The sequence below is a fragment of the Triturus cristatus genome, chromosome 2_1 (genome assembly GCF_964204655.1).
Source record: "Triturus cristatus chromosome 2_1, aTriCri1.1, whole genome shotgun sequence".
NCBI classification, from domain to species: domain Eukaryota; kingdom Metazoa; phylum Chordata; class Amphibia; order Caudata; family Salamandridae; genus Triturus; species Triturus cristatus.
The window spans coordinates 16,285,783-16,310,248 of record NC_140581.1 but is presented as its reverse complement, the minus strand read 5'-3'; the positions used below and the strand labels follow the sequence as shown (position 1 = coordinate 16,310,248).

Below are 24,466 nucleotides of genomic sequence, written 5' to 3'. Positions count from 1 at the left end.
GGAAGGTTGTCCCTGCAGAGATCGTAAGTATCTAGACTCACTAGGACAAGTGGAAGGTTGTTTCTGCAGAGACCGTACGTATCTGAACTCACTAGGACAAGTGGAAGGTTGTCCCTGCAGAGATCGTAAGTATCTAGACTCACTAGGACAAGTGGAAGGTTGTCTCTGCAGAGACCGTACGTATCTGGACTCACTAGGACAAGTGGAAGGTTGTCTCTGCAGAGACCGTACGTATCTGGACTCACTAGGACAAGTGGAAGGTTGTCTCTGCAGAGACCGTAAGTACTTAGCCAATTCTGGGCTGATGAGACGGTTAGCCGCCACCAAGCTGGGTCATACTCAAATGATTATGGATTCTGAAGAAGAAGCAATGAAATGTTTCCTGTTCATTATATTCTAGGTGTTTGAATGCTGCTATATCCCACAGTAGAGCGGCAGGACTTGCCATATTGTGCACTGTGTGTCGATGCACTTCTGAAAAGGGATGTGGGAGCTTCAGAATCCAGTATCCTCTTGTTTCTATCTCAAGTGGGCATTAATGATGCCAAGTGTTGAACTTTCAATTGTTTCATTTCAGAGCTTCCTCTAATGCTGCTTCGCATTCTATACTGGGCTTTGAAATTGTTTAATTGAATGAATCTGTTACTCCTGGTATTGCAAACTGGATTTAAATCCTATTGTTTCACCATATGCGTCTTCCACCTATGTTACTGCCCTTTCTTGTAAGTCCCTGATAGCCCAACAGGGTAGTGCTTTAAACCCAACATATAAGTAAGAGGTTCTAGCCACTGTAGCCACGATGTGCGGATGGCAGGTGGATGCACAGCAGGATTCTGGCATTGCACAGTGGGTACGTGTCTCAAGCCGAGTGCGAGAGTGGCTGCCCTTGAAGAGCCCGTCTCGTCCTTCTCGCGTCTCACACTCTGGTTCTTTCCTCTGTGCTCCAGGTGGAGAAATGTGCTCAGGAGCTCGGAAACAGCACAAAAGCAGTCAGCTCGGCCATCGCGCAGCTGCTAGGAGAAGTGGCGCAAGGCAACGAAAACTACACTGGTACGATGGTCATACAGGGCTGAGTGGGAGGGTGTGCTGGGAGACGACTGCTGTGATGTACTGTTATGATGGGCAGGCCAGCTGTAGACACAGATGCACTGTTACACAGTCGGCAAGGCTTCTGGACAAGCAGTGCTACCAACGGAGGCAGAAAGAAATCAAAGCCACATGTGAGCTTTGCCACAAGGGCTGCTTCAGGAGCCCTCATCCACGCTTGTTCAGGCCCTGGGATGTTTGAGACAGTTTGTGTTTTTAATGACATGTACACATGTGGTTGCACAGCATACAGTGATGGCAGAGGTAAGTGTGCCTAGGATTTATGTATCGTATATGTCAAAATATTGGGGCCAAGAATACGTACATATGTTGCCATAGTATCAGCTACCAACTTAGCATCTAGATAGAGAGGCGAGTAAATACTGTTCGTAACTCCATATGTGCTTACTGGGACAGCAGCCTTGCAGCTGACACTGAGCCGTTGATGTAAGTAGTTAAAGAGGAGTGCTGGATGCCTGTCCGTGGGCCCCACATTACTGGTCCCAGGTGCCTCGTGATTGAACTGCGGTCACTTGGAGCCTGCCCTTGTATACTCTGCACCTGCTGTGTGTGTGACACCCTTGTGTAAGAAACTGGCTCTATATATACTGCATCAAAGTGAGGTACCGTGTATATAGAGCCCAAGAGTCTCCAGAGGTTTGGCAGAGGTTAAAGTTAGATATAACCTTACTCTCTAAAGTGGTAGCTTGGTCTAGCAGTAAGGCAGTATCAGAGGACAGTGTTAAGCATTTGTTGTACACACTCGGTCAGCAAATGGTCTCACACACTCAGGAACTGAACTCTAGGCCAATTGTGTTTTGTATAAAAATATACTGTTTATTTTTAGAACCAAGCAAGCCTGGCACAGGTAAGCATTAAAAACTTTTCAGTAGTAACTTGCTGAATATAGAATAGTTTGAAAATGCAATAGAAATTGTACTTTGTTTGATTTACAGGGAAGCAGTAGTATGCAACACTTAGCAAATACAGTACATTGAAATGAATAGGCTTTTTCAGTAAATTGCAGGTAAGTTACTTTTTTCGTTACTATTCTAACTCGGTGCTGGATACCTAGATTCAGCACTGGGACATTTCCTGCAAACAAGTAATTAATTACATTTTGGTTAGTCGCATGATTTTTAAAGAATATTTTCAGTTTTCAAAAAATATTTTCAGTTTTCAAAACTCCACACTTAGAAACTTTTTGGAGCAGTACATTGAAATGAATGGGCTTCTACAATAAATTGCAGGTAAGTTACTTTTTACGTTACTTTTCTGACTAAGTGCTGGATACTTAGATTCAGCACTGGGACATTTTCTGCAAACAGGCGAGTAAACACGTATTGGTTATTTTGCGATTTTTAAGGAATCTTTTTAGACTTCAAAACTCCACACTTAGAAACTTTTTAGAGAAAAATGTCAATGTTATCCTATGGGAGGAAAACAGGTTAACGGTTATCAGGATAGTAATCGGCTGTGGGAGTTAGGGTTCTGTGGTTAGACTCCGGGGTCTCCCAAGGTCAGTGATGTACTGTTGTTGCACCCTCAGCGGCACTAGGGCGGCCTGGTGCAGGGTGCTGTTTTGCGGTCGGGTGACCTGTTTTCAATGAAGAAACACCGGGACAAAGAAACACTTGTTAGCTCTACACGGCTCTTCGTCCTACTTCTTTTCTTCTTGTAGGTTGGCTGGATCTGAGGAAGGAAGGTTCAGGGTGCCTCAAATACTAAATTTAGGGGCGTTACAGGTAGGTAGAGGACAGGGACCAATAGGTCCCTTCCCTGGGGCAGGTACACCCCCTATTCTGCCACTCTCCAGTGGGAGGGGGGCAGGAGCCTGTCCCTGGTTGGTTGGGTCCCCCCATCCTCAAGATGGCGGGGACTCAGAGTTGTGCTTCACCTCGCCTCCCCCACCTGAGGGGTGGAGTTGGCAGAGGTGGGCACACCTCTTTCCCTCACTTGTTTTTCCTGCCTGCTCTCCCGCCCAAGGTGGGGGGTAGAACCAGTTGCTGAGAGCAGCAAATGGTCTGGGGAGGCTCACAGAGGCAGCATGCCTTTGAAGCTTCTCCTTCGTGAACCCTGCCCATCCTGGGGAAGAGGCTTGGTACCTCGTCCCAGGATGTGCATGGTTTCAGGCCCCCGAGAGCAGCAGGCTCTCGACCCAGGGGTCCAGAAACATGTCTGGTGGTGGCAGCCTGCGCAGCCACTCAGTCAGGTCACTGGGAGTTGGTGATTTTTCAGGGTACATCTCTAAGATGCCCTCTGTGTGCATTTTACATTAAATCCCACACTGGCATCAGTGTGGGTTTAATGTGCTGATATGTTTGATACCAAACTTCTCAATCTTCAGTGTAGCCATTATAGGGCTGTGGAGTTCGTAATGACAAACTCCCAGCACCATATACTCTTAATGGCAGCACTGCACTTACAGGGCCCAGGAATGGACTTGGGCACTGTAGGGGTACAGGGCTCATGCACCTTTACCCTCACCAGTGGTATAGGGCACCAAGCTAGAGGGGTGACTGATCTATGCCAGGGCAGTGGTTTCTGGGCATGGCACACAGGGATGTGTGCCATGTCGACTCTTGACGTTTGTTCTGCACCCAGACACGCAGCCTTCAAAGTAAGTGTGTGAGTGTCTGGGTACAGGGCCTCTAAGGATGGCACAATAAGTGCTGCAGCCCTTAGAGGTCTTCCCTGGTCACAGGGCCCTGGGTACCTAGGGTACCATTTACCAGGGGCTGACCTGTGTCCAGAGATGCCAATTGGGTTAGTTTTGGGGAAAGAACACAGGCCCTGGGAACCTGATTGGCAGGGACCCAGGGCACACCAAGAAAAAGTGCATCAGTAGTCTGGCAAAAAGTGGGGGGGGTTACTGCAACAGAAACCCACTTTCCTACACCTTCACAATCAGAATCCATCCTTATGTTCTAGGCTCTCCTTTCCAACATCTCCGTGGTCACTCAGAAAACCCTTGAAACCTCATTTCCTCGAATCCTTCCCTCCAAATGCCATGTCATGCTGCCCATTTCGTCCCGCAAGGCTTCTCTTTACCACGCATGCACAACCTTATATATATCCTTAAGCATCTTGGCAGGTGTTGAACTTCCAAAAGTCACAGTGGCCTCCTGTGTTGTCCAACTCTGCTTACAAAGCCCCCAATCTGCATGCAACAAAACTACTTTTAACACTAGCATCTGGATGAAATGTACCACTTCACCAGTACACCTTCCCGCACCACAAGCCGCATGTACACCTACTACATCCTCCGTATCCTGTGCTAAACTGCAGAGATAGTAGCAGAATGTGCGGATATGTCACAATGTGAATGTGCATAAGCGTGGGCTTCCAAAATCCATTGGGTTTAGTTCTTGATTTCGGAGGAAGTGCACTATCATGTAACTATAACTTCAAACTCATATACGTTTCACAGCCTCTCGTCTAAGATGCTTTAGCAGGTTATGTCCGGGATCTTTATATTGTATTGGGATTTAGTTTCACTACTGCCTGTTTGTTGGTTATGGCTCTTGACGCATGTGTTAGTGCAGTTGGTGTTGAGTGGCCTCTCTTTCAACCCAAAACCTTAGTAAGTTTTTTATGACATTCTAATGATCAAATGCATGCTTGTACATAGTAATGTTGAACAGTGATCTTTTTTCCTGCGCCTTAGAGCCCTGTTTTGGTCATTGTTTAAAGATCCAATACATTGACATCTCTTAGGTAGCTTCTTAGATTGGCTGTTTAATAGGATTATAAAAAGATGAATGCGTAGTGCTCCGTGGTACCCTCTGCTCACTCCATTTAGATCTCTTCCGAGAAAGCAGTGTTAAACGAGTGGATACTCAGCTTGGATGAGAATAGGTTTCATGCTCAAACTAATGCTGAGCGGCATAAAGTTTTGCATAGTGAATCCTTTTCAGGATTCACATGCTGTGCATTATTTTGCCTTCTAGTAGTTGGGTCCGGAATTGTCTTTGTTTTTGTTTTTTTGGGGGGGAGTCGTCGATCACCATCTGTCATGTCAGATGGCGCCCCAGAAGTTTCTAAATGTGTGTTAGCCGTCTTCAGATTCTGTTTTCCGCTGTTGGGTTTGGAAGCAAAGGAAAAATAAAAAACATTTTGGACAAAATCCTTGAAAGAATGAATAAATTCAAGTGAGAAAACCATCGGTCATCGACTGAGAAGACACCGGAGAAGGAGAGAGACCTCCTGACACCTTTCCTCGTCTGCAGACCCCGACTGAGCATCGATAAAGATGGATTGAAAGATGGCAAGGCAGGGGCCATGAAAAATACCCCTTTCAAATTTGGCCTAAATTGCCCCCACAAGTTTGCACAACACAATCTGCACGGCGTTTGTAACCTCTGCCTGCCGAGGGATCACAAGGATAAAGACTGCGAGGCCTGCATGATGTTTGTGTTGAAGACGCTCAAGGCACGTCGAAAGCAGAGGAAAGACCATTACGCAGGGCCTGTGTTCCTTCCAAAGCCAGAAACAACCATCGTTTAGGGACTTGGACCTCTCAAGCAACTAGGATGACCAGGGAGTGGCTGCAGAACCAACACACGGGGCCAAAGTTGAAATCCTCGAAGGGGATGCTGAGAAGAGGCATACCACTAAGAAGGCATCAAAGGACGCAGAGAAGGACGGACAAGGTAAAAACCTTCACCCATCAAAAACCAAGGGCCCCGAAAAGAAGGCGCAAAATGCAGCCTGGGTTTTGAAGAAAATAGAGGGTCAGCCACGACCAAAAGAAACCCACCCCATGGATTCAGACGAGAGAAGATCATCGAAATCGAGGAAGGCAGGTGCTGAACGAGAGGTGGAAAAACCACACCCTCGGAGGCACAATCCACCTCACCCAAGAAGAGGATCTCCCCGGGCTCAGATGCCGAAAGGGCCCTCGAGGTGGAGAGAAAGAAGCGATGCCTGGAAGTGGAAATAGCTGCCCTCCTTCAGCGATAAAAGGAGTTTGACGAGGCGCTGAAGGAATTCAGAATTCCAGTGAAACCCGCCGCCGAAAATGCAGAAGAGGTGGAAGATACTCTCGAAGCTCCAGCAACCACCGAACCTCACGGAGGATGTCGAAGAGGAGCTTGACACTCCAGGAGAGGAGGAAGCCTTGGGACTTTTGAGGAAGAATGGAACGACCTTGAAACAGAAAGCCCAGAAGAAGAGGTCTGTAGCTATCCCTCGAAGGCTTTGCCGCCAGACAACATAGCCTTCTACAACAGCCCCGTCAAGAGAGCAGATGAACCCTTCAGGGTCCCCTTAGAGGAGACTCCTGCTTCCTCCTAGGGGACACAATACCGCCCTGTGTTTCCAAGCATCCTAGACCAGGGCAAGGAGGCTTTCAAGGAGCCTGCCTCAGCAAAGGGGTAATCCCAAGGGTTGAGAAAAAATGTAAACCTTCGACAAGGGACCCTAAATACATTCAGGGAAACTCAGTGCCATCCTTGTTACCACGGCAAGGAGGAGGAACAACTCTCTCTCCTCCACTGGCCCACGTCCAGAGAGAGAAAGCAAAAGAATGAACACGGGGGGGAGAAAGATGGAGAGAGAGGCAGCTTTGGCGCATTTCAAACTCCAATGCCCTCCTCACCAGGTTTGGCCACCAACAACTGAATGACGTTGAAGAACTGATGAACAACCTCCCAGAAGACGATAGAGAGCATAATCCATCCTACGGGAGGGAAGAAACAAAGCGAACACCTGCCTGAAATCAGCCCTAGATGCCGCCGATGCAGCCAGTCGACAAATGTGCCCAGGTGCAGCGTTAAGGAGGCAGGCCTGGCTACGAATCCCAGGCTTCAAGCAAGAGGCCCAAACCTCATTAATTAACAAACCCTTCATAGGAGACGCCCTGTTTGGAAGTGAGGAGGATGAATCCCTTCAACAAATCAAGAAGGACAATGAGGCAGCCAGGGCTAAGGGAGCCCTGCAATAGAGTGGCGTCCTTCAAAAGAGGAGGAATCGACCTCAGAAGACCCACGGGAGGGGGAGCCTTCTCAACAGGCCAACAACAACATCAAACACAGGGGAGCAGACCACAATCCAACCAGCAGGACGGATTGCAGGCCTGGCAACAGCAGCCAAGGCATCCCTTTTGGGGCAGAGGAGCCTGATGACAACCCCCGAGAGTGGGGGGAGCAAACTCAAAGCGACTGGCCCACAACAGAAGACCCCCACACAGCACCAGTGGGAGGGAGAATAGCGTACCACCTACTTCAATGGGAAAACCTCACCACAGACAGTTGGATTTAAAATGTGGTACACCGCGGCTATTGTATAGAACTAATGCACAAACCCATCAAAGAAGAAGTAGTTCCAAAGAACAGAACTCTTACAATTATGACCGGAAATGGAGGCACTCCTACAAAAGCAAGAAATAGAGCTGGTACCAAGGAGGGAACACTACAACGGAAACTATTCACCTTACATCCTGGTACAAAAGCTAGATCTCACGCTAAGACCCATCTTAGACCTCAAATTCATAAACAAATTCATTCCCACGCAGCATTTCAAAATGTCAACACTACAGGAAGTAATCCCTCAGCTAAAAAAAGAGGATTTCATCGCAACAATAGATCTAAAAGATGCCTATCTGTTCATCCCCATAAACCAAGCTCACAAGAAATACCTCAGGTTCCTCCACGAGAACACTCACTACCAATTCAAAGTCCTGCCCTTCTCGATAAAATCGGCACCAAGAAGTGCCTAGCATTGGTTGTTGCATCCCTAAGAAGGAGAGGAATCCACATCTATCCCTACCTAGACGACTGGCTGGTGAAGGCAAATTCAAAGCAAAGAGTTTACACACACGTTCCTCCGGTGAGCACGACACTGCAAAAAGTGGGTTATTCAGTAAATCACAAGAATTCATCAACAAAGCCAGAACAAGAAAAGACCTTTCTGGAATCGAGATTACACTCCAAGTTTGTACGGGCATACCTGACCCAAAGGAGAATACAAGCTATCAGACAAAAAACTCGTCTCTACCAGAAGGATCAATCTCTGACAGTGATTGTGTGTGAGAAAGTGCCATCTTTTTTGCATGGTATTCCCCTACTTTTTGCTGAATTGCTGAATGTACTTTGACTGAGTGTGCCCTGGGTTCCTCCCAATCAGGCACCCAGGGCCTATGTTCCTTCCCTAAAAACTGTGCTGAAACCTAAACCGAACTTGGCAAACCCTGGCCACATGTCAGCCCCTGGTAAAGGTTACACTAGGTACCCAGGGCCTTGTGACTAGGGAAGACCCCTAAGGGCTGCAGCACATATTGTGCCACCCTTAGAGGCCCTGTACCCTTACACACACACACTGCCCTTGCAGGCTGAGTGTCTGGGTATAGAACAAAACAGAGTCAACATGGCACACAACCCTGTGTGCCATGCCCACAACACACACGGCCCTGGCATACATCAGCCACCCCTCTAGCTGGGTGCCCTATGCCAGTGGTGTGGGTACAGGAGTATGAGCCATGTGCCCCTACAGTACCCAGGTCCATTCCTCGGCTCTGTAAGTGCAGTACTACCATTTAAGAGTATATGGTGCTGAGAGATCGTCAACACGAACTCCACAGCACCATGATGGCTCCACTGAAGACTGAGAAGTTTGGTGTCAAACTTCTCAGCACATTCAACCCGCACTGATGCCAGTGCAGGATTTAATGTACAATGCACGACAGAGGGCATCTTAGAGATGCCTCCTGAACCTAACCTACAATCCACGTCCTGTCTGAGGGGCTGCCTAGGCTGCCACACAGCAGACATTTTGCTGGAGTCCTGGGTAGAGAGCCATCCACTCTCCTGGGCCTGCAACAATGCACATCCTGGGCGAGGTGTTAGGTCTCCTCCCCCAGGATGGGCAGGGGAAGCTTAAAAGGCATGCCGCCTTTGTGAGCTTCTCCAGGCCACTTGCTGTACTCAGCAACTGGACCCAACTGGTTCTGACCCCCCAGTCTGGCAGGAGGACTGGTGGGAAACTCCAAGGAAGGAAAGGGGATGTGCCAGCCTCTGCCAACTCCACCCCTCAGGTGGGGAGGCGAGGTGAAGCACATCTCCGGGCTCTCGCCATCTTGAAGATGGGGAGCCCTGCCCAATCAGGACAAGGCTACTGCCCCCCTACCACAGGAGAGTGGCAGGATAGTGGGTGTACCCACCCCAGGGAAGGGACCCATTGGTCCCTGCCCTTTACCTGCCTGTAACGCCCCTAAACTTAGTATTTAAGGGCACCCTGAACCTTCCTTCCTCAGATCCAGGTTCCGAAACAAGCAAGAAGATCAAGGAACAAGAAGACCTGCCATGCAGCTGCTAACAAGAGGAAGACACCAACTGATTAAGCCCCAGCCCTAACAGGCCTGTCGACCCTCGAACCTGCTCCTGCTAAACCCCGGCGTCTCCAGTGGTCAGCAATCTCAAAAAACCCAGAGGACCTGACTGCCTTGTGACTCTAACCAACTGGGACTCCGAGTAGTGCTACTGTGAGAAAGTGCCATCTTTTTTGCATGGTATGCCCCCACTTTTTGCTGAATTGCTGAATGTACTTTGACTGAGTGTGCCCTGGACTCCTGCCAATCAGGTGCCCAGGGCCTATGTTCCTTCCCTAAAACCTAAAACCCAAATTGGCAAACCCTGGCCACATGTCAGCCCCTGGTAAAAGGTACCCTAGGTACCCAGGTGTGAGAAAGTGGCTTTGTATATACTGTTCCCAAATAGGTACAGTGTGTACAGAGTCCACAGTCCCCACAGGTTTGGCAGAGGCTAAAGTTATATATAACCTTACTCTCTAAAGTGGTAGCTTGGTCGAGCAGTAAGGCAGTATCAGAGGACAGTGTAAAGCATTTGTTGCACACACTCAGTCAGCAAATGGTCTCACACACTCAATAACTGAACTCTAGGCCAATGGTTTATATAAAAAATATATGTTTGTTTTATTTTAGAACCAACAATAGGTATTAAAATATACTTTCTCAGAATGAGATGCTTTAGATAAATACTTTTGCAATATGCAATTGACTTTTGTAAATACTGGTTACAGGTTGTTGCAATAGGCAACACAATTTCAAACACAATAATGCATTGAGCTCAATGGAATTTTTAAGTTATTGGCAATAGATTACTTTCAGGATTATTTTTGTAACTCCAGGACTGGATCCTAGATTCAGTCCTGGGACAGTTCTTAGAAACAAGTGGTAAAAGTCGACTTAGTTATTGTTGTGATTTTTAGGCAATATTTTGCTATTTTAAAAGTTGACAGAAGAAATTTCATCGAAAGACAGTCAATGATTTTCTATGGAAGAAAATTGGGTTAATGGTAAGTACTGTTGTGAATATTTTAGTGCTGGGCACCAAGATCCAGCACTGGGATCTCTCCTAATAGCAGGTGAGCATTTTCGTTTTCGTTACTCGGTTGATTTGTTCGCAAAGTCTTCCTCATCTTACCACTACCACCCCAAGGAGCTGGAAACCGCTACATAATCTAATGCACAGCGTGTGAATCCAGAAAAGGATTCATGCTGCAAAACGAAATGGTTACCTACTAGTAGGAGTGGTTTTGCTGATTGAAGAGATTTCTGGATTCACATGCGACCCACCCACCTCCCCTCAGAGGAGGAATGCTTACAGTTGGGTCAAAAGATCACTTAAACCAAAGAACTAACATCTAAAGACAACAGGATTTAAGACATACCCTAAAGAAAAAAGGAAATAAAAATCAGAAGAGGGCTACCACGCACAGGAACTTGCGGGGCGGTTTCTGACGTCACACAAGGGATGGATCTAGCACCAAATGGTGGTCTACACCCCAAACAAGAAAAAACAGAGCGAGGCCATTCCGGACCCAACCACTAGATAGCAGAATAATGTACAGCATGTGAAACCAGAAAACTCTTCAAGCTGCAAAACTACTCGTACTGGTAAGTAACCATTTTGTTTGTCCTGAGGTCTTGCAGTGTGATTCAGTCCATGCTTTAGCTTCATCCTACCAAGGTACAGTAGCAAAACACGCCCCTTGTTATGACCCCTGACCCCCCCTCACAACCCCACCTTCCCATGGGCCTTATTGGAGTACACCCACAAGTAACAGAACCCGGATTGGGCAGGGGTAATGAGAGGGATAAAAGAAGGCAGGGTAGTTACTGGGCAGTGGAGTGGGACACTGGGCTCAGCCAAAGCATAAAATACCTACAGGAATTTGGCCTTGGGATGTATGGTATTTAACCTTGTGTGCCTGGTGTAGTAATCTGGCTCTGTATATAATATACCAAAGCGAGGTATAGTGTGCACAGTCCAGTGGAACCCTAGAGGTATATATAGGAATCGGACTCTGTATACAATATACCAAAGTGAGGTATAGTGTGCAGAGTCCAGCGGAACCCCAGAGGTATATATAGGAGTCTGACTCTGTATATAATATACCAAAGTGAGGTATAGTGTGCACAGAGTCCGGCGGAACCCCAGAGGTATATATTGGATTACCCCAGTATTGGAACTTTCATAGATTCTCATGCTTTGTATCATTCCCCGTCGTCGGAATGGGAGCCTCGGTAACAAAAAAATATATATATATATATACATATGTATAACCATAGAAACAAAAGAGAAAAATAGGCCTAGGCCTCATCTCATTTTGTAGTATATCACCCTCTATGTGTAAAAGAGCCCAAACTTTTGCCAGCACCAATCAGCACAGCCTCACCCTCTGGAACCTTCCTGAGAGAGCTCAGAGCCTCAGATTTTTCTACCGCACGTTGTGCTAGGGAGTCTCCACTGAGCTCTGCTCAGTTTATCAGAATTTTACTATTGGTTATCTTTATTGCCATCTTTTGTGACAGAATGTCAGAAAAGGAGAAGAAAGCTTTATTCAGATCTTGTGCTTCTTGTGGGAAGAAGAGACTGTTTGTGGAAGACAAACATGAAAACTGCATATACTGCCTGTACCCGGAACACAAGGCCACAGACTGTAAAATTTGTCGGACCTTCTCGACCAAGACCTTGAGAGACAGAGAGGGTCGCTTGCTGACGTGGCTGCAGAAGCTAAAGACCAGGACGGAGGTCCTCTCTTCGGATGAGGAGGAATCTATCTCTGGTACCTCCTCCAGGAGATCTAAGAAGAGGGGTAGGTCATCTCCCTCCACCTCTGTGGAACCCCCTCTCAAAGCCCCTCACGGGATCTCTGACAGGTCTGAGGAGGCTGGTCCCATGAAATCTCCTCACGGCAGTGTAAAGGAGAGGCAGGGACGGGCTGCTGCTGTGGACGTAGCCCTTAAGGACAAGAAGGAGGTTGCAACATCTTCCCCTCCGTCCCAGAAGGAGAAATCTGTGAAAAAACATGCTGCAGAAACTCCTCAGTCAATTCCAGTGAAGAAACCGCGTCCGTCGACGCAGGCTAAGGCAGGTACGTCGACGACGATCTCCATAGTTAAGACTCTTTCCATCGGGTCGTCGACGATATCTACTTCGTCTACGACGGCTACTTTCTCGTCTTCGACGGCGGTGTCGACGACGAAGACCACGTCGACGATGACGACGACGAGTTCGTCGATGTTGCTGACGACGAGTTCGACGAGACCGTCGACGGGTGCTCCGCCGACGATGAAACATGCTCCGTCGACGAAGAAGAAAGCTCCGTCGACGACTGCTCCGTCGACGACTATTTCAGAACTGTCGACGGCCTCATCGTCGACGACGATTCTAGCTCCGTCGACGACAGTTACCCTTCAGTCGACGATGTCGTCGTCGAGTTCGTCGACGCTGGGAATCCCTTTGCCATCGACTCAGTCGACGGGACCGTCGACGACGAAAAATTCAGGATTTGTCATCCAAAGATTGAAGATTACGCCGGACATGACTTCTCCTAGGCGGGTCACGCCTTTGCCACCATCCATGCTTCTCGAGGTCTCGGAAGAGGATGAAGAGGATGGGCAGTATGGGGACGCGTACAGCCCTTCAGACCTGAATGTGAAACAGCAGGACACAGATACGGAGGACTTTTATGGTCCAGAGGTGCAGGAGGGGCGGCAAAGCTTGACACAGGAAGTACACCCCCGCTCTCTGAGGCAGGATATGATTGCCTTGCCAGTGGCTTTAGTGACAGATTTGCAACTGATGCTGCAAGACTATAAATCTCGTTTTCCGACATTGCCAGATCGCACTCCGGTGCGTCCTTCTACGTCTGTAGTGCCACGTGACATGGCAATGGACTTGCCACCTCTGCCAAGGGACATACCTCGTACCACTTCACCGGTGGTACCCTTAGTGGTTCCCCAACCTTCAGGTACGGAACCTGCCGATCGAGACACACAAGATTCGGATACGGATGAGGACGACGAGGGACAGGTGATCCCTCTTACAGATCCAGGGGATCCTGATGGGGACCCTGATGATACGCAGGATCCGGATGCTGTGGGCCGAGAGACAAATATATCGCCTCCAGCAGACATTGGTGGTTTCCATAATTTGATGGAACGGGCATCCAAGAGGTTTGGTCTGCCCCTTACAGTGGAGCAGTCCGACTGCTTCCTATATGACTTTAAAGCTCAGTATAAGAAGTCGGTCAGATCAATTCCCATCATAGAACATGTCTGGGATGAGGGAATTAAGACGATGCAGAATCCGGCGACGGTCATTCCGGTTCTTCCCCGGCTGGAGAAGAAATACAAGGCCCCTGAGGGCAGTCCTGCGTGTCTTCTAGGACAACCTAAGCCGGATTCCGTTATTTCACAAGCCGCACAAAGCAAGTCAAGAAATCCGTCCACTCCATTAACCACGCCTCCAGATAAAGAAGGCAGAAGGCTGGACAATGTGGGTAAAAGGTTCTCCACCATGGCCAGCTTGTTGGTGCGTGCAGCTAATTCTCTGGCTATTCTGGGCAGGTACGACCCCCAGATGTGGTGTGATATGGAGCCGTTCATGGACCAGCTACCAGACTCGAGTCAAGAGAAAGCCAAGCAGGTTCTGATGGAAGGAGAAAGATGCTCTTCGGAAGTCATTGACTGTGCGATGGATATAGCTTCTACTGCTTTCAGGGCTTTGGCAGGGTCAGCGGTCTTGCGCCGTCAAGGCTGGTTGAAGGCGACCTGGTTTCGCCAGGAGGTCCAGAATAAGATCTTGGACCTTCCCTTTGACGGGGAGATGCTTTTTGGTAAGCATGTGGATGACGCCCTCCAAAGCATTAAAAAGGACACAGACACAGCTAAGTCCTTGGGATCTTTGAACTATCGCAAAGTGCCATTCAGAGGGGCACGTGGTCGGGGGTTTTCTAATTACAGAGGAAACCAACGTCAATATTCCACACAATCAGGACAGTCCTATAAAGGTCAATACTCCAGCCAGCGCCAAGGAGAGTCGGCGTCTTTCTCTCGACAGTCCCAGAGAGGACGTCAGAATCGTCAGGGACGGGACAACGCCAAGAGGCAATAGCGGCCTCCTGGCTCTGGCTACTGTTCCTCCCCTACCACAAACACCGGTCGGGTGCAGGATATCTTTTTGTCTGGACAACTGGGTGCGTTTAACATCAGACCGGTGGGTCTTGAATATCGTACAGAGTGGCCATACGTTGGAGTTCCAAGATCTTCCTCCAACAAGAGCTCCGGACGCCTGTGCATCGAAACATCTCCGACTATTACATCTCGAAGCCCACCAACTTTTCATCAAGGGGGCGATAGAGCCCGTGCCGCTTTCACAAAGGGGCAAGGGGTTTTATTCCCGGTTCTTCCTGGTTCGGAAGACGGAGGATACATGGCGTCCTATACTAGACCTCAGGGAGCTCAACACCTATCTCATCAAACTCTCTTTCAGGATGGTCACTCTCCAGGATATTCTACGACTACTCAATCCGGGAGATTTTTTGGCGTCCCTGGATTTAGAGGATGCATACTTTCATGTTCCGATCCACCCAGCTCACAGGCAATATCTACGCTTCACAGTAGGCAAGAGCCATTTCCAGTTCAAGGTGCTCCCGTTTGGCCTTCGGTCGGCACCCCGAATTTTCACGAAGATGCTGGCACCAGTCGCTGCTTTTCTAAGGAAGCAGTCCTTGGAAGTGTTCCCGTACTTGGACGACTGGCTCGTCAAGGCTCCGTCGTTCAGGGCAACGTCTCAGGCTGTGTCAACTTGCATACGATTGTTCGCCCATTTGGGTCTTCAGCTCAATGTGTCCAAGTCGGAGCTGATACCCTCCAGGTCACGGAAGTTCCTTGGGGCTATTCTGGACACGACACGATGCACGGCTCGTCCGTCGGAGGAGCGTCAGGGCAAACTGACCACTTCCGCTCGTCAAATGCTGCACAAGAGACATGTATCGGTTCGACAGTACAAGTCCTTGCTCGGATCAATCTCATCCTGCATACCTTTGATACCGCATTGCAGGCTTCATATGCGTCCTCTACAGGAGGAGTTGGACAAACAATGGCGCCAGGCAGAAGGCTCGTTCAACGACAGGGTGTGGATAACGCCTGCCATGCGCAAAGCCTGCGAATGGTGGCTGGTGAAGGAGAACATCGCAGGAGGATTAACGTTCCGGATCCCTCCTTCTCCTATGGTGGTGACCACAGATGCTTCTCTAGAAGGATGGGGAGCTGTCCTCCAGGAGCTTCAGGTCAGCGGTCACTGGAGTCCAGCAGACAGACTACGCCACATCAATCTTTTGGAGCTGAGGGCCATTCACTTAGCCTTGCTGGCGTTCCTTCCCAGACTTCAGAATCGTGCAGTGCTGGTCCGGACAGACAACACGACGGCCATGCACTATATCAACAAGCAAGGGGGAACAAGGTCGCGGACTCTGTCCAAAGCAGCTCAGTTGATCTGGGATTTTGCGATCTCTCACAAGATCACTCTGCAAGCCGAGCACCTAGCAGGGTGTCTCAACATCACAGCGGATGCCCTAAGTCGACAGACGGAAGTGACACACGAGTGGGAGTTGGATCAGGCCACGCTGGAAGCAGTGTTCAAGAGATGGGGTACTCCGACCATAGACCTCTTTGCGTCCCCGGAGAACGCCAAGTGCCGGTTTTACGCAAGCAAGGTTCCCCAGCGAGGGTCTCTGGGGAATGCCCTTTCGATTGCTTGGTTCGGCGCATTTTGCTACGCCTTTCCTCCAATTCCCCTCATTCCTCGAGTTCTCAGGAAAGTCAGGGCGGAACCATGCAAGATGATTCTCATTGCTCCAGCATGGGCGCGACAGTTCTGGTACACGGAACTCCTGCTTCTCTCCCAGGATCGCCCGATTCGCTTGCCACTGATTCCATCTCTGTTGTCGCGAGATCAGGGGCAGGTGCTCCATCCGGATCCGGAGTCACTTCACTTGTCAGCGTGGCTCCTGAACACAGAGAATTCCGCCATCTGAATCTCTCCAAGGAGTGCAGGGATGTTTTATCTCAGGCGCGTGCACCAAGCACTAATAAGACCTACAGGGCAAAATGGAAGAGATTTTGTCTGTGGTGCCAGAGGAATAAACTCCATCCTTACAAATCCCGGCCACATCAGGTTTTGCCTTACATCCTGTCTCTGGCTAAATCAGGTCTGGCGCACTCTTCGATCAAGGTACATCTGGCTGCCATATCCCGCTTTCGACGGAAGACATCGGGGCCATCTCTATGGTCCGCAAGGATTGTTAAGCAGTTCCTTAAGGGGTTATTTTGGATGTTTCCTCCGGTCCGACCACCCCCTCCTATCTGGCAGCTTAACCTAGTACTGGCTCAACTGATGAAAGCGCCCTTTGAGCCTATTCACAAGGCGGACTTGAAGTTCCTATCGTGGAAACTAGCCCTTCTCTTGGCATTAACTTCGGCTAGGAGGGTTAGTGAACTCCAGGCTCTCTCTATAGTGGAGCCTTTTCTGCAGTTCAAGCGGGATGTGATGATTTTGAGAACCAACCCAAAATTCATCCCGAAGGTGCCTTCGGAGTTTCATTTGAATGAACCCCTAATTTTGAACTCCTTTTTTCCGCGTCCTTCCACACAAGCGGAACGAACATTGCATTCTTTGGATGTCCAAAGATGTCTGAAATTCTATCTCGAGCGCACACGCTCTTTCAGAAAGTCTACTCAGCTATTTATTGCCTACAGTGCACCACGGAAGGGCTTGCCGCTCGCCAAGAGTGGCATTTCCCGCTGGATCTCCAGTGCAATTCAGTACTGTCATCAGGCTGCGCGCAAACCTTTGGATAAAAGGGCCCGTGCTCATTCTACGAGAGCGATGGCGTCTTCAGTGGCTCTCTTTGCGGGAGTGGCGATCAAGGACATTTGCAGGGCAGCAACGTGGAGCAGTGTACACACCTTCACGAAGCACTACTGCCTGGAATCGGTGGGACGAGCTGACGCTGCTGTTGGTCAAGCAGTCCTCCGGAATCTTTTTCAATGAGGTGAGCTTTCCCTACAATCCCTCCATCCTGGTAAGCACATTTGGTTTCAGTAATGGTTGTTTTATCATGTACACTGAGATGATTTTGTAAAGCCATGTGTTTTCCGAAATGTGCTTGTCGTGATTTACTGCTTGCTATTCTGACACAAAGCATGAGAATCTATGAAAGTTCCAATACTGGGGTAAGAAAACAAGTTACTTACCTGTAACTTTGGTTCCCCAGTATTGGTAACTTTCATAGATTCTCATGCGCCCACCCACCTCCCCTGGGAAAGCTCTGCCGGTTTACTAAGGTAGTGGCTGTTTGCACAACGGCTACGAAAATCTGAGGCTCTGAGCTCTCAGGAAGGTTCCAGAGGGTGAGGCTGTGCTGATTGGTCCTGGCAAAAGTTTGGGCTCTTTTACACAAAGAGGGTGATATACTACAAAAGGAGATGAGGCCTAGGCCTATTTTCCTCTTTTGTTTCTATGGTTATACATATGTATATATATATATTTTTTTGTTACCAAGGCTCCCATTCCGACGACGGGGAATGATACAAAGCATGAGAATCTATGAAAGTTCCAATACTGGGGAACCAAAGTTACAGGTAAGCAACTTGTTTTCATCTGACTCTGTATATAATATACCAAAGTGAGGTATAGTGTGCAAAGTGTCCAGCGGAACCCCAGAGGTATATATAGGAATCTGACTCTGTATATAATATACCAAAGGGAGGTATAGTGTGCAAAGTGTCCAGTGGAACCTCAGAGGTATATATAGGAATCTAACTCTGTATATAATATACCAAAGTGAGGTATAGTGTGCACAGTGTCCAGTGGAACCTCAGAGGTATATATAGGAATCTAACTCTGTATATAATATACCAAAGTGAGGTATAGTGTGCACAGTCCAGTGGTACCCCAGAGGTATATATAGGAGTCTGACTGTATATAATATACCAAAGTGAGGTATAGTGTGCACAGTCCAGTGGTACCCCAGAGGTATATATAGGAGTCTGACTCTGTATATAATATACCAAAGTGAGGTATAGTGTGCACAGAGTCCAGCGGAACCCCAGAGGTATATATAGGAGTCTGACTCTGTATATAATATACCAAAGTGAGGTATAGTGTGCACAGTGTCCAGCGGAACCCCAGAGGTATATATAGGAATCTGACTCTGTATATAATATACCAACGTGAGGTATAGTGTGCACAGAGTCCAGCGGAACCCCAGAGGTATATATAGGAATCTGACTCTGTATATAATATACCAAAGTGAGGTATAGTGTGCACAGAGTCCAGTGGAACCCCAGAGGTATATATAGGAATCTGACTCTGTATATAATATACCAAAGGGAGGTATAGTGTGCACAGTCCAGTGGAACCCCAGAGGTATATATAGGAATCTAACTCTGTATATAATATACCAAAGGGAGGTATAGTGTGCAAAGTGTCCAGTGGAACCTCAGAGGTATATATAGGAATCTAACTCTGTATATAATATACCAAAGTGAGGTATAGTGTGCACAGAGTCCAGTGGAACCCCAGAGGTATATATAGGAGTCTGACTCTGTATATAATATACCAAAGTGAGGTTTAGTGTGCACAGAGTCCAGTGGAACCCCAAATTTAGGCAGATGTGAACGTAGATAATACCTTACTCTATTTGTGGTAGTGTGGGTGAGCAGTAAGGCTATATCAGAGGGTAGTGCTAAGCATTTGTTGTACCCACCCAGGCAAGAAATGATTACACACACTCAAAGACAGAATCCAGACCAATTGCTTGTTTCAAAAATTTCTTTAGTTCTATTTTATTTTTAGAACCAAGCAGGACTTGGTAAAGGTAAGTGGAATTGTACTTTTCAAGACAGGTTAATCAAAACAAGCAAGCTGGATGAAATTGACTTTGTTGCAGGTTTGTGAAATATTTAAAGACTATAGGTATGTTTAATTACTTTGTGATTACTTTTCAGATTACTCTTTAAAGTACTTTTTTAGATAACTTTTTCTACTCGATGTGATATGCCTAGATATCACACTTGGACATTTCCTAGACAAGGGTAAGTAAAACAGTTTTGCATTAAAACACAGTTGCTTAGGTTTCGGTACAAACTCAACACTTAAAATGTTTTCAGAGAAAAACAGTCAATGCAGTCCTATGGAGAAAATGGGGTTATCATTTTGCAGGTAAGCGACCGGTCTTTAGGGTTGAGTTTCTGGGGTTAGAACAAGGGTTCCCCCAAGATCAAGGATACGCAGCGGCACTAGTGCGGTCGGGTGCAGAGTGCTGAGGCCCAATGGTAGCCTATGGGGTTAGGGGACCGTCGGTTGGTGGCTGTGCTCGGGCAAGCCATAGGGTTGAGGGAGCGAAGCTCCTTGGGTTAAGCTCAGGGCGAAGGGGGATCCGAGTTAGCACACAAGGTGCACCCGCAGCGGCGGCTGGGTGCAGGGTGCTGATTTGGCGTTGGGTGCCCTGTTGGTTTCATTGCGAGATCTCCAGTCGGAACAAACATTGCAGGTTCGGACATGGAGGCTTCCTGGAGGCGACAACCAGTGGGAGAGGTAAGTTGGGATGCAGGTGGTTGCCTGAACACTGTCGGTTTGGCCACTCAAGGCCATGGGGCGTCAGGTGCAGGTGTGTCTTGTTTACTCACCAGCTCTGGTAGCTTTCGGGGGCACCCTCAAGATAGAGGCTGCAGGCGTTGTCAGGAGGCTTGAGGTAGGTCGGGGATCACCAGAACCCAGGTCGGGGGTCTCTTGGGGGACCTTCTCGTGATGTTGGGCACTCTAACTCAGAACGTGGGCGTCCGGTGCAGAGTGGTGCAGACTCGCGGATTTGGCTGGAGCCAGAATCTGGTTCTTGCACAAATCTGGTGCTCACAGGAGACAAAGTCTTTTTAGTGAAGGCAGAGCAGGTCTTCTGGGTTCTTGGGGGCTGCTGGCTGCAGGACATTCTGGGATTCCTCTGGAGCAGGTCTAGGTCGGGACATGCCGGGAGAGCTGGGACCAATGAAGTTGGTGTCCTCCTCTTTTTCCTTCAGCACGGCTCTTCAGTTCTTCTTTTTCTTCTTGCTTGTCTGAGGAGGCAAGGTCCTGGGTTGCCCCTAAATACTAGATTTGGGTCATTTCAGGTCGGTACAGGTTGGGACCAATGGGTCCCTTCCTTGGGGTAGGTACATCCCCTATTATGCCACCCTTCAGTGGGAGGGGAGCATAAGCCTCTCTCTGGTTGGCTGGGTCCCCCATCTTCAAGATGGCGGGGACTGAGAGTTGTGCTTCGCCTCGCCTCCTCCACCTGAGGGATGGAGTTGGCAAAGAGGTGGGCACACCTCTCCTCCTATCTTGGTTTTCCTGTCTATTCTCCCTTCCAAATTGGGGTTTTAGAACCGGTGGGGGCCAGCTGCTGGGAGCATCACATGGCTGGGTCAGCTCACAAAGGAGGCAAGCCTTTGAAGCTTCCCCTTCGTGGACCCTGTCCATCCTGGGGAGCAGGCCTGGCACCTCTGCCCAGGATGTGCTTTGTTTCAGGACCCTGAGAGCGGAGGTTCTCGACCCAGAGGTCCAGAAACATGTCTGGGGTGGGAGCTGGCGAGCAGTCTCTCAGCCAGGACAATTGAGTTAGGTCGTTTTTCAGGGGGCACCTCTAAGATAATCTCTGAGTGCATATGGCATTAAATCCCACACTGGCATCAGTGTGGCTTTAATGGTCTGAGAAGTTTGATGCCAACCTTTTCAGAATTCATTAAAGCCATTATGGTGCTGTGGAGTTCGTAATGACAAACTCCCTGACCATATACTGTTTATGGCAGCACTGCACTTACAATGTCTAAACATGGATGGACTTATACACTGTAGGGGTACAGGGCTCATGCACCTGTACCCTCACCAGTGGTTTAGTGCACCCAGCTAGGGGGGTGACTGATCTAGACCATAGGCAGTGGGTTGCAGGCATGGCACACAGGTATGTGTGCCACGTCGACTCTTCACTTTTCTCTGCACCAAAACACGCAGCCTGCAATGGCAGTGTGTGTATGTTAAGGTAAAGGGCCTCTAAGGGTGGCACAATATGTGCTGCAGCCCTTAGAGGCCTTCCCTGGTCACAGTGCCCTTGCTACCCATAGTACCTTTTACAAGGGGCTTAAATATAGCCAGGGAGGTGCCAATTGGGTGTGCAAAGGTACAGTTTTGAGAAAGAACACAGAGCCTTGGTTCCTGGTTAGGAGGAACCCAGTGCACACTTGGTCAAAGAGCATCAACATCAGGCAAAAAGTGGGGGGCAACCATGCAAAAAGGGACCCTCTTTCCTACACCTGGCAAGGGACCATCTTTCCTACACCTGGCAAGGGACCCTCTTTCCTACACCTTGCAAGGGTCCCTCTTTCTCCTGGGCATTCTGCAGAGCAGTCCTACACACCCAACCTCGGAGAAGGCATGGAGTAGAGTTTTGGGTACACTAATAAATATCTGTCGCAGAGGCATAGAAAACTTACAGGAGATCCTTTTGGTACCACAAGCTTGTCAGGTTGACTGAGGGGTACAGGCCTCAGACCTCCGCAATTGGCCTGGGGACACTCACAAAGGCTGCAAGCATTTGAAGCTTCCCCTTCGTGAACCCTGCCCATCCTGGGGGAAGAGGCTTGGTACCTCGTCCCAGGATGTGCATGGTTTCAGGCCCCGGAGAGCAGCAAGCTCTTGACCCAGGGATTCAGAAACATGTCTGGTGGTGGCAGCCTACGCAGCCACTCAGCCTGGACACTAGTTGTGGGTTAGTTTTCAAGGGGCATCTCTAAGATGCCCTCTGTGTGCATTTTTCATTAATTCCCACACTGGCATCAGTGTGGGTTTAATGTGCTGAGAAGTTTGATAACAAACTTCTCAGTTTTCAGTGCAGCCATTATGGCGTGTGGAGTTCGTAATGACAGGCTCCCAGCACCATATACTCTTAATGGTAGCACTGCACTTACAGTGCCCAGGAATGGATTTGGTCACTGTAGGGGTACAGGGGTCATCCACCTGTACCCTCACCACTGTTATAGTGCACCCAACTAGAGGGGTGACTGATCTATGCCAGGGCAGTGGTTTGTAGGCATGGCACACAGGGATGTGTGCCATGTTGACTCTTCACTTTGTTCTGCACCAAGACACTCAGCCTGCAAAGGCAGTGTATGAGTGTAAGGGTACAGGACCTCTAAGGGTGGCACAATAAGTGCTGCAGCCCTTAGAGGCCTTCTCTGGTCACAGTGCCCTCGGTACCTATGGTACCGTTTACCAGGCACTGACCTGTGGCCAGAGATGCCAATTTGGGTTTAGGCTTCAATGCTGTTTTAGGGAAGGAACACAGGCCCTGGGTACCTGATTGGCAGGAGCCCAGGGCACACTCAGTCAAAGTACATCAGCAATTCAGCAAAAAGTGGGGGCAACCATGCAGAAAGAGGGCACTTTCTCACATTTCTTCGAAGAAAAACAAAGTGCAAACTTTCGGACCCAAAACTAGATGGCGAGCTATGCACAGCATGTGGCTCTACAGCTCTACATGCCAAGAACAGATGCTTATTGTGTAAGTCACATTATCCTTTCCTCCATAGGATAACATAGACTGGCTTTCTGTGAAAAGTTTCTAAGTGTGGAGTTGGAAAATCTATAAAAGTCTCTAAAACTGTAACAAAATAACCAAAACGCTTTTACTCACCTGTTCACAGGAAATGTCCCTGTGCAGTATCCAGGTATACTGCACTGTGTAAGAAAAGTAATCTGTAAAGTAATCGACTTGACATTCTACTCAAAAGCCAATACAAAGTATATGTACAAATATTTCAAAGCATTGCATTACTAGTAGTTCTACTGTAATCAGACCAAAGTATATATACACAACTGCAAACCAAAACATTTACAAACGGTCTTATTACTGCAAAGTACTTATCACTTACCTGTGCCAGGCTTGCTTGGTTCTAGGAAATAAAATAACTAAAAGAATATTTTTATACAAAACCAACTGGTCTGAGTTAAGTCTTTGAGTGTGTGACATAATCTCTTGTCTGAGTGTGCACAACAAATGCTTAACTCTGTCCTCTGATAAAGCCTTACTGCTTGACCACTCTACCACAAATAGAGAGTGAGATGCTATCTGCTTTAACCTCTGCCTACCTCTGGGGTTCCACTGGACTCTGTGCACACTATACCTCACTTTGGTATAGTATATACAGAGCCAGCTTCCTACAATAATGTCATTAAGAGTATATGGTGCTGGGAGTTTCTCATTCCAAACTCCACAGCTCCATAATGGCTTTACTGAAAACTGGGTAGTTTGGTATCAAACTTCCCAGCACATTAAACCCACACTGATGCCAGTGTAGAATTTAATGATAAATGCACTTAGCTGTCATCTTAAAGATGCCCCCTTAAAAACGACCAGCGTCTGATGGGTTACCCGACTGGTCCATAACAGCCTGCCACCACAAGACATGTTTCTGGACCCCTGTGGTGGGAGCCTTCGCTCCCTGAGCCCAGAAACAAAGCCTTTCCTGGGCGGAGATGGTCACTCCTCGCCCTGGCCAGGAAGAGCCATCTGTGGCAGGGGAGCTTCAAAGGCCTTTGTAGTGCGACCCCCCAGCCTCTCCTGCTATCAGGGGCAGGCCCCCTTCCTGTCTCCCTCCTTTTCGGCGGGAAGACAGGCAGGACGAATTAGCCAGCCCAGAAGGTGTGCCCACCTCTGCCAACTCTACCCCTCAGGTGGGGGAGGCTAGGTGAAGCCCATTCTTCAGTTCCCCTCCATCTTGCAGATGGCTGGCACTCTCCAATCAGGTTTAGGGATTGTGCCCACTCATCCACGTGGGGTGAGCACACCAAGGGTGTAGTCATCCTAAGGTCAGTAGCCCATTGGCTACTGACCTCGAGACCCCTAAAACGCCCCCTAAATACAGTATTTATGGGGCAGTCCTGAACCAAGAACACAGATTCCCGCAACCTAAGAAGAAGAGGGACGAAAGAAGACACCCAACAGAGGAGACTGCAGAGAACAACTGACTTGACACCAGCCC

At 48.5% G+C, this 24,466-nt stretch overlaps 1 protein-coding gene across 7 annotated transcripts in view; it reads left to right on the top strand.

The window, feature by feature from the left end:
• TLN1 (talin 1) overlaps positions 1–24,466 on the top strand; it is an 880,838-nt gene that overhangs the window by 422,048 nt on the left and 434,324 nt on the right. For all 7 annotated transcript variants that reach the window (XM_085627686.1, XM_085627681.1, XM_085627685.1 and 4 more), the window contains one exon: positions 948–1,050. In XM_085627686.1, coding sequence (XP_085483812.1) covers positions 948–1,050 — 103 coding nt within the window. The remainder of the gene's footprint in view (positions 1–947; positions 1,051–24,466) is intronic.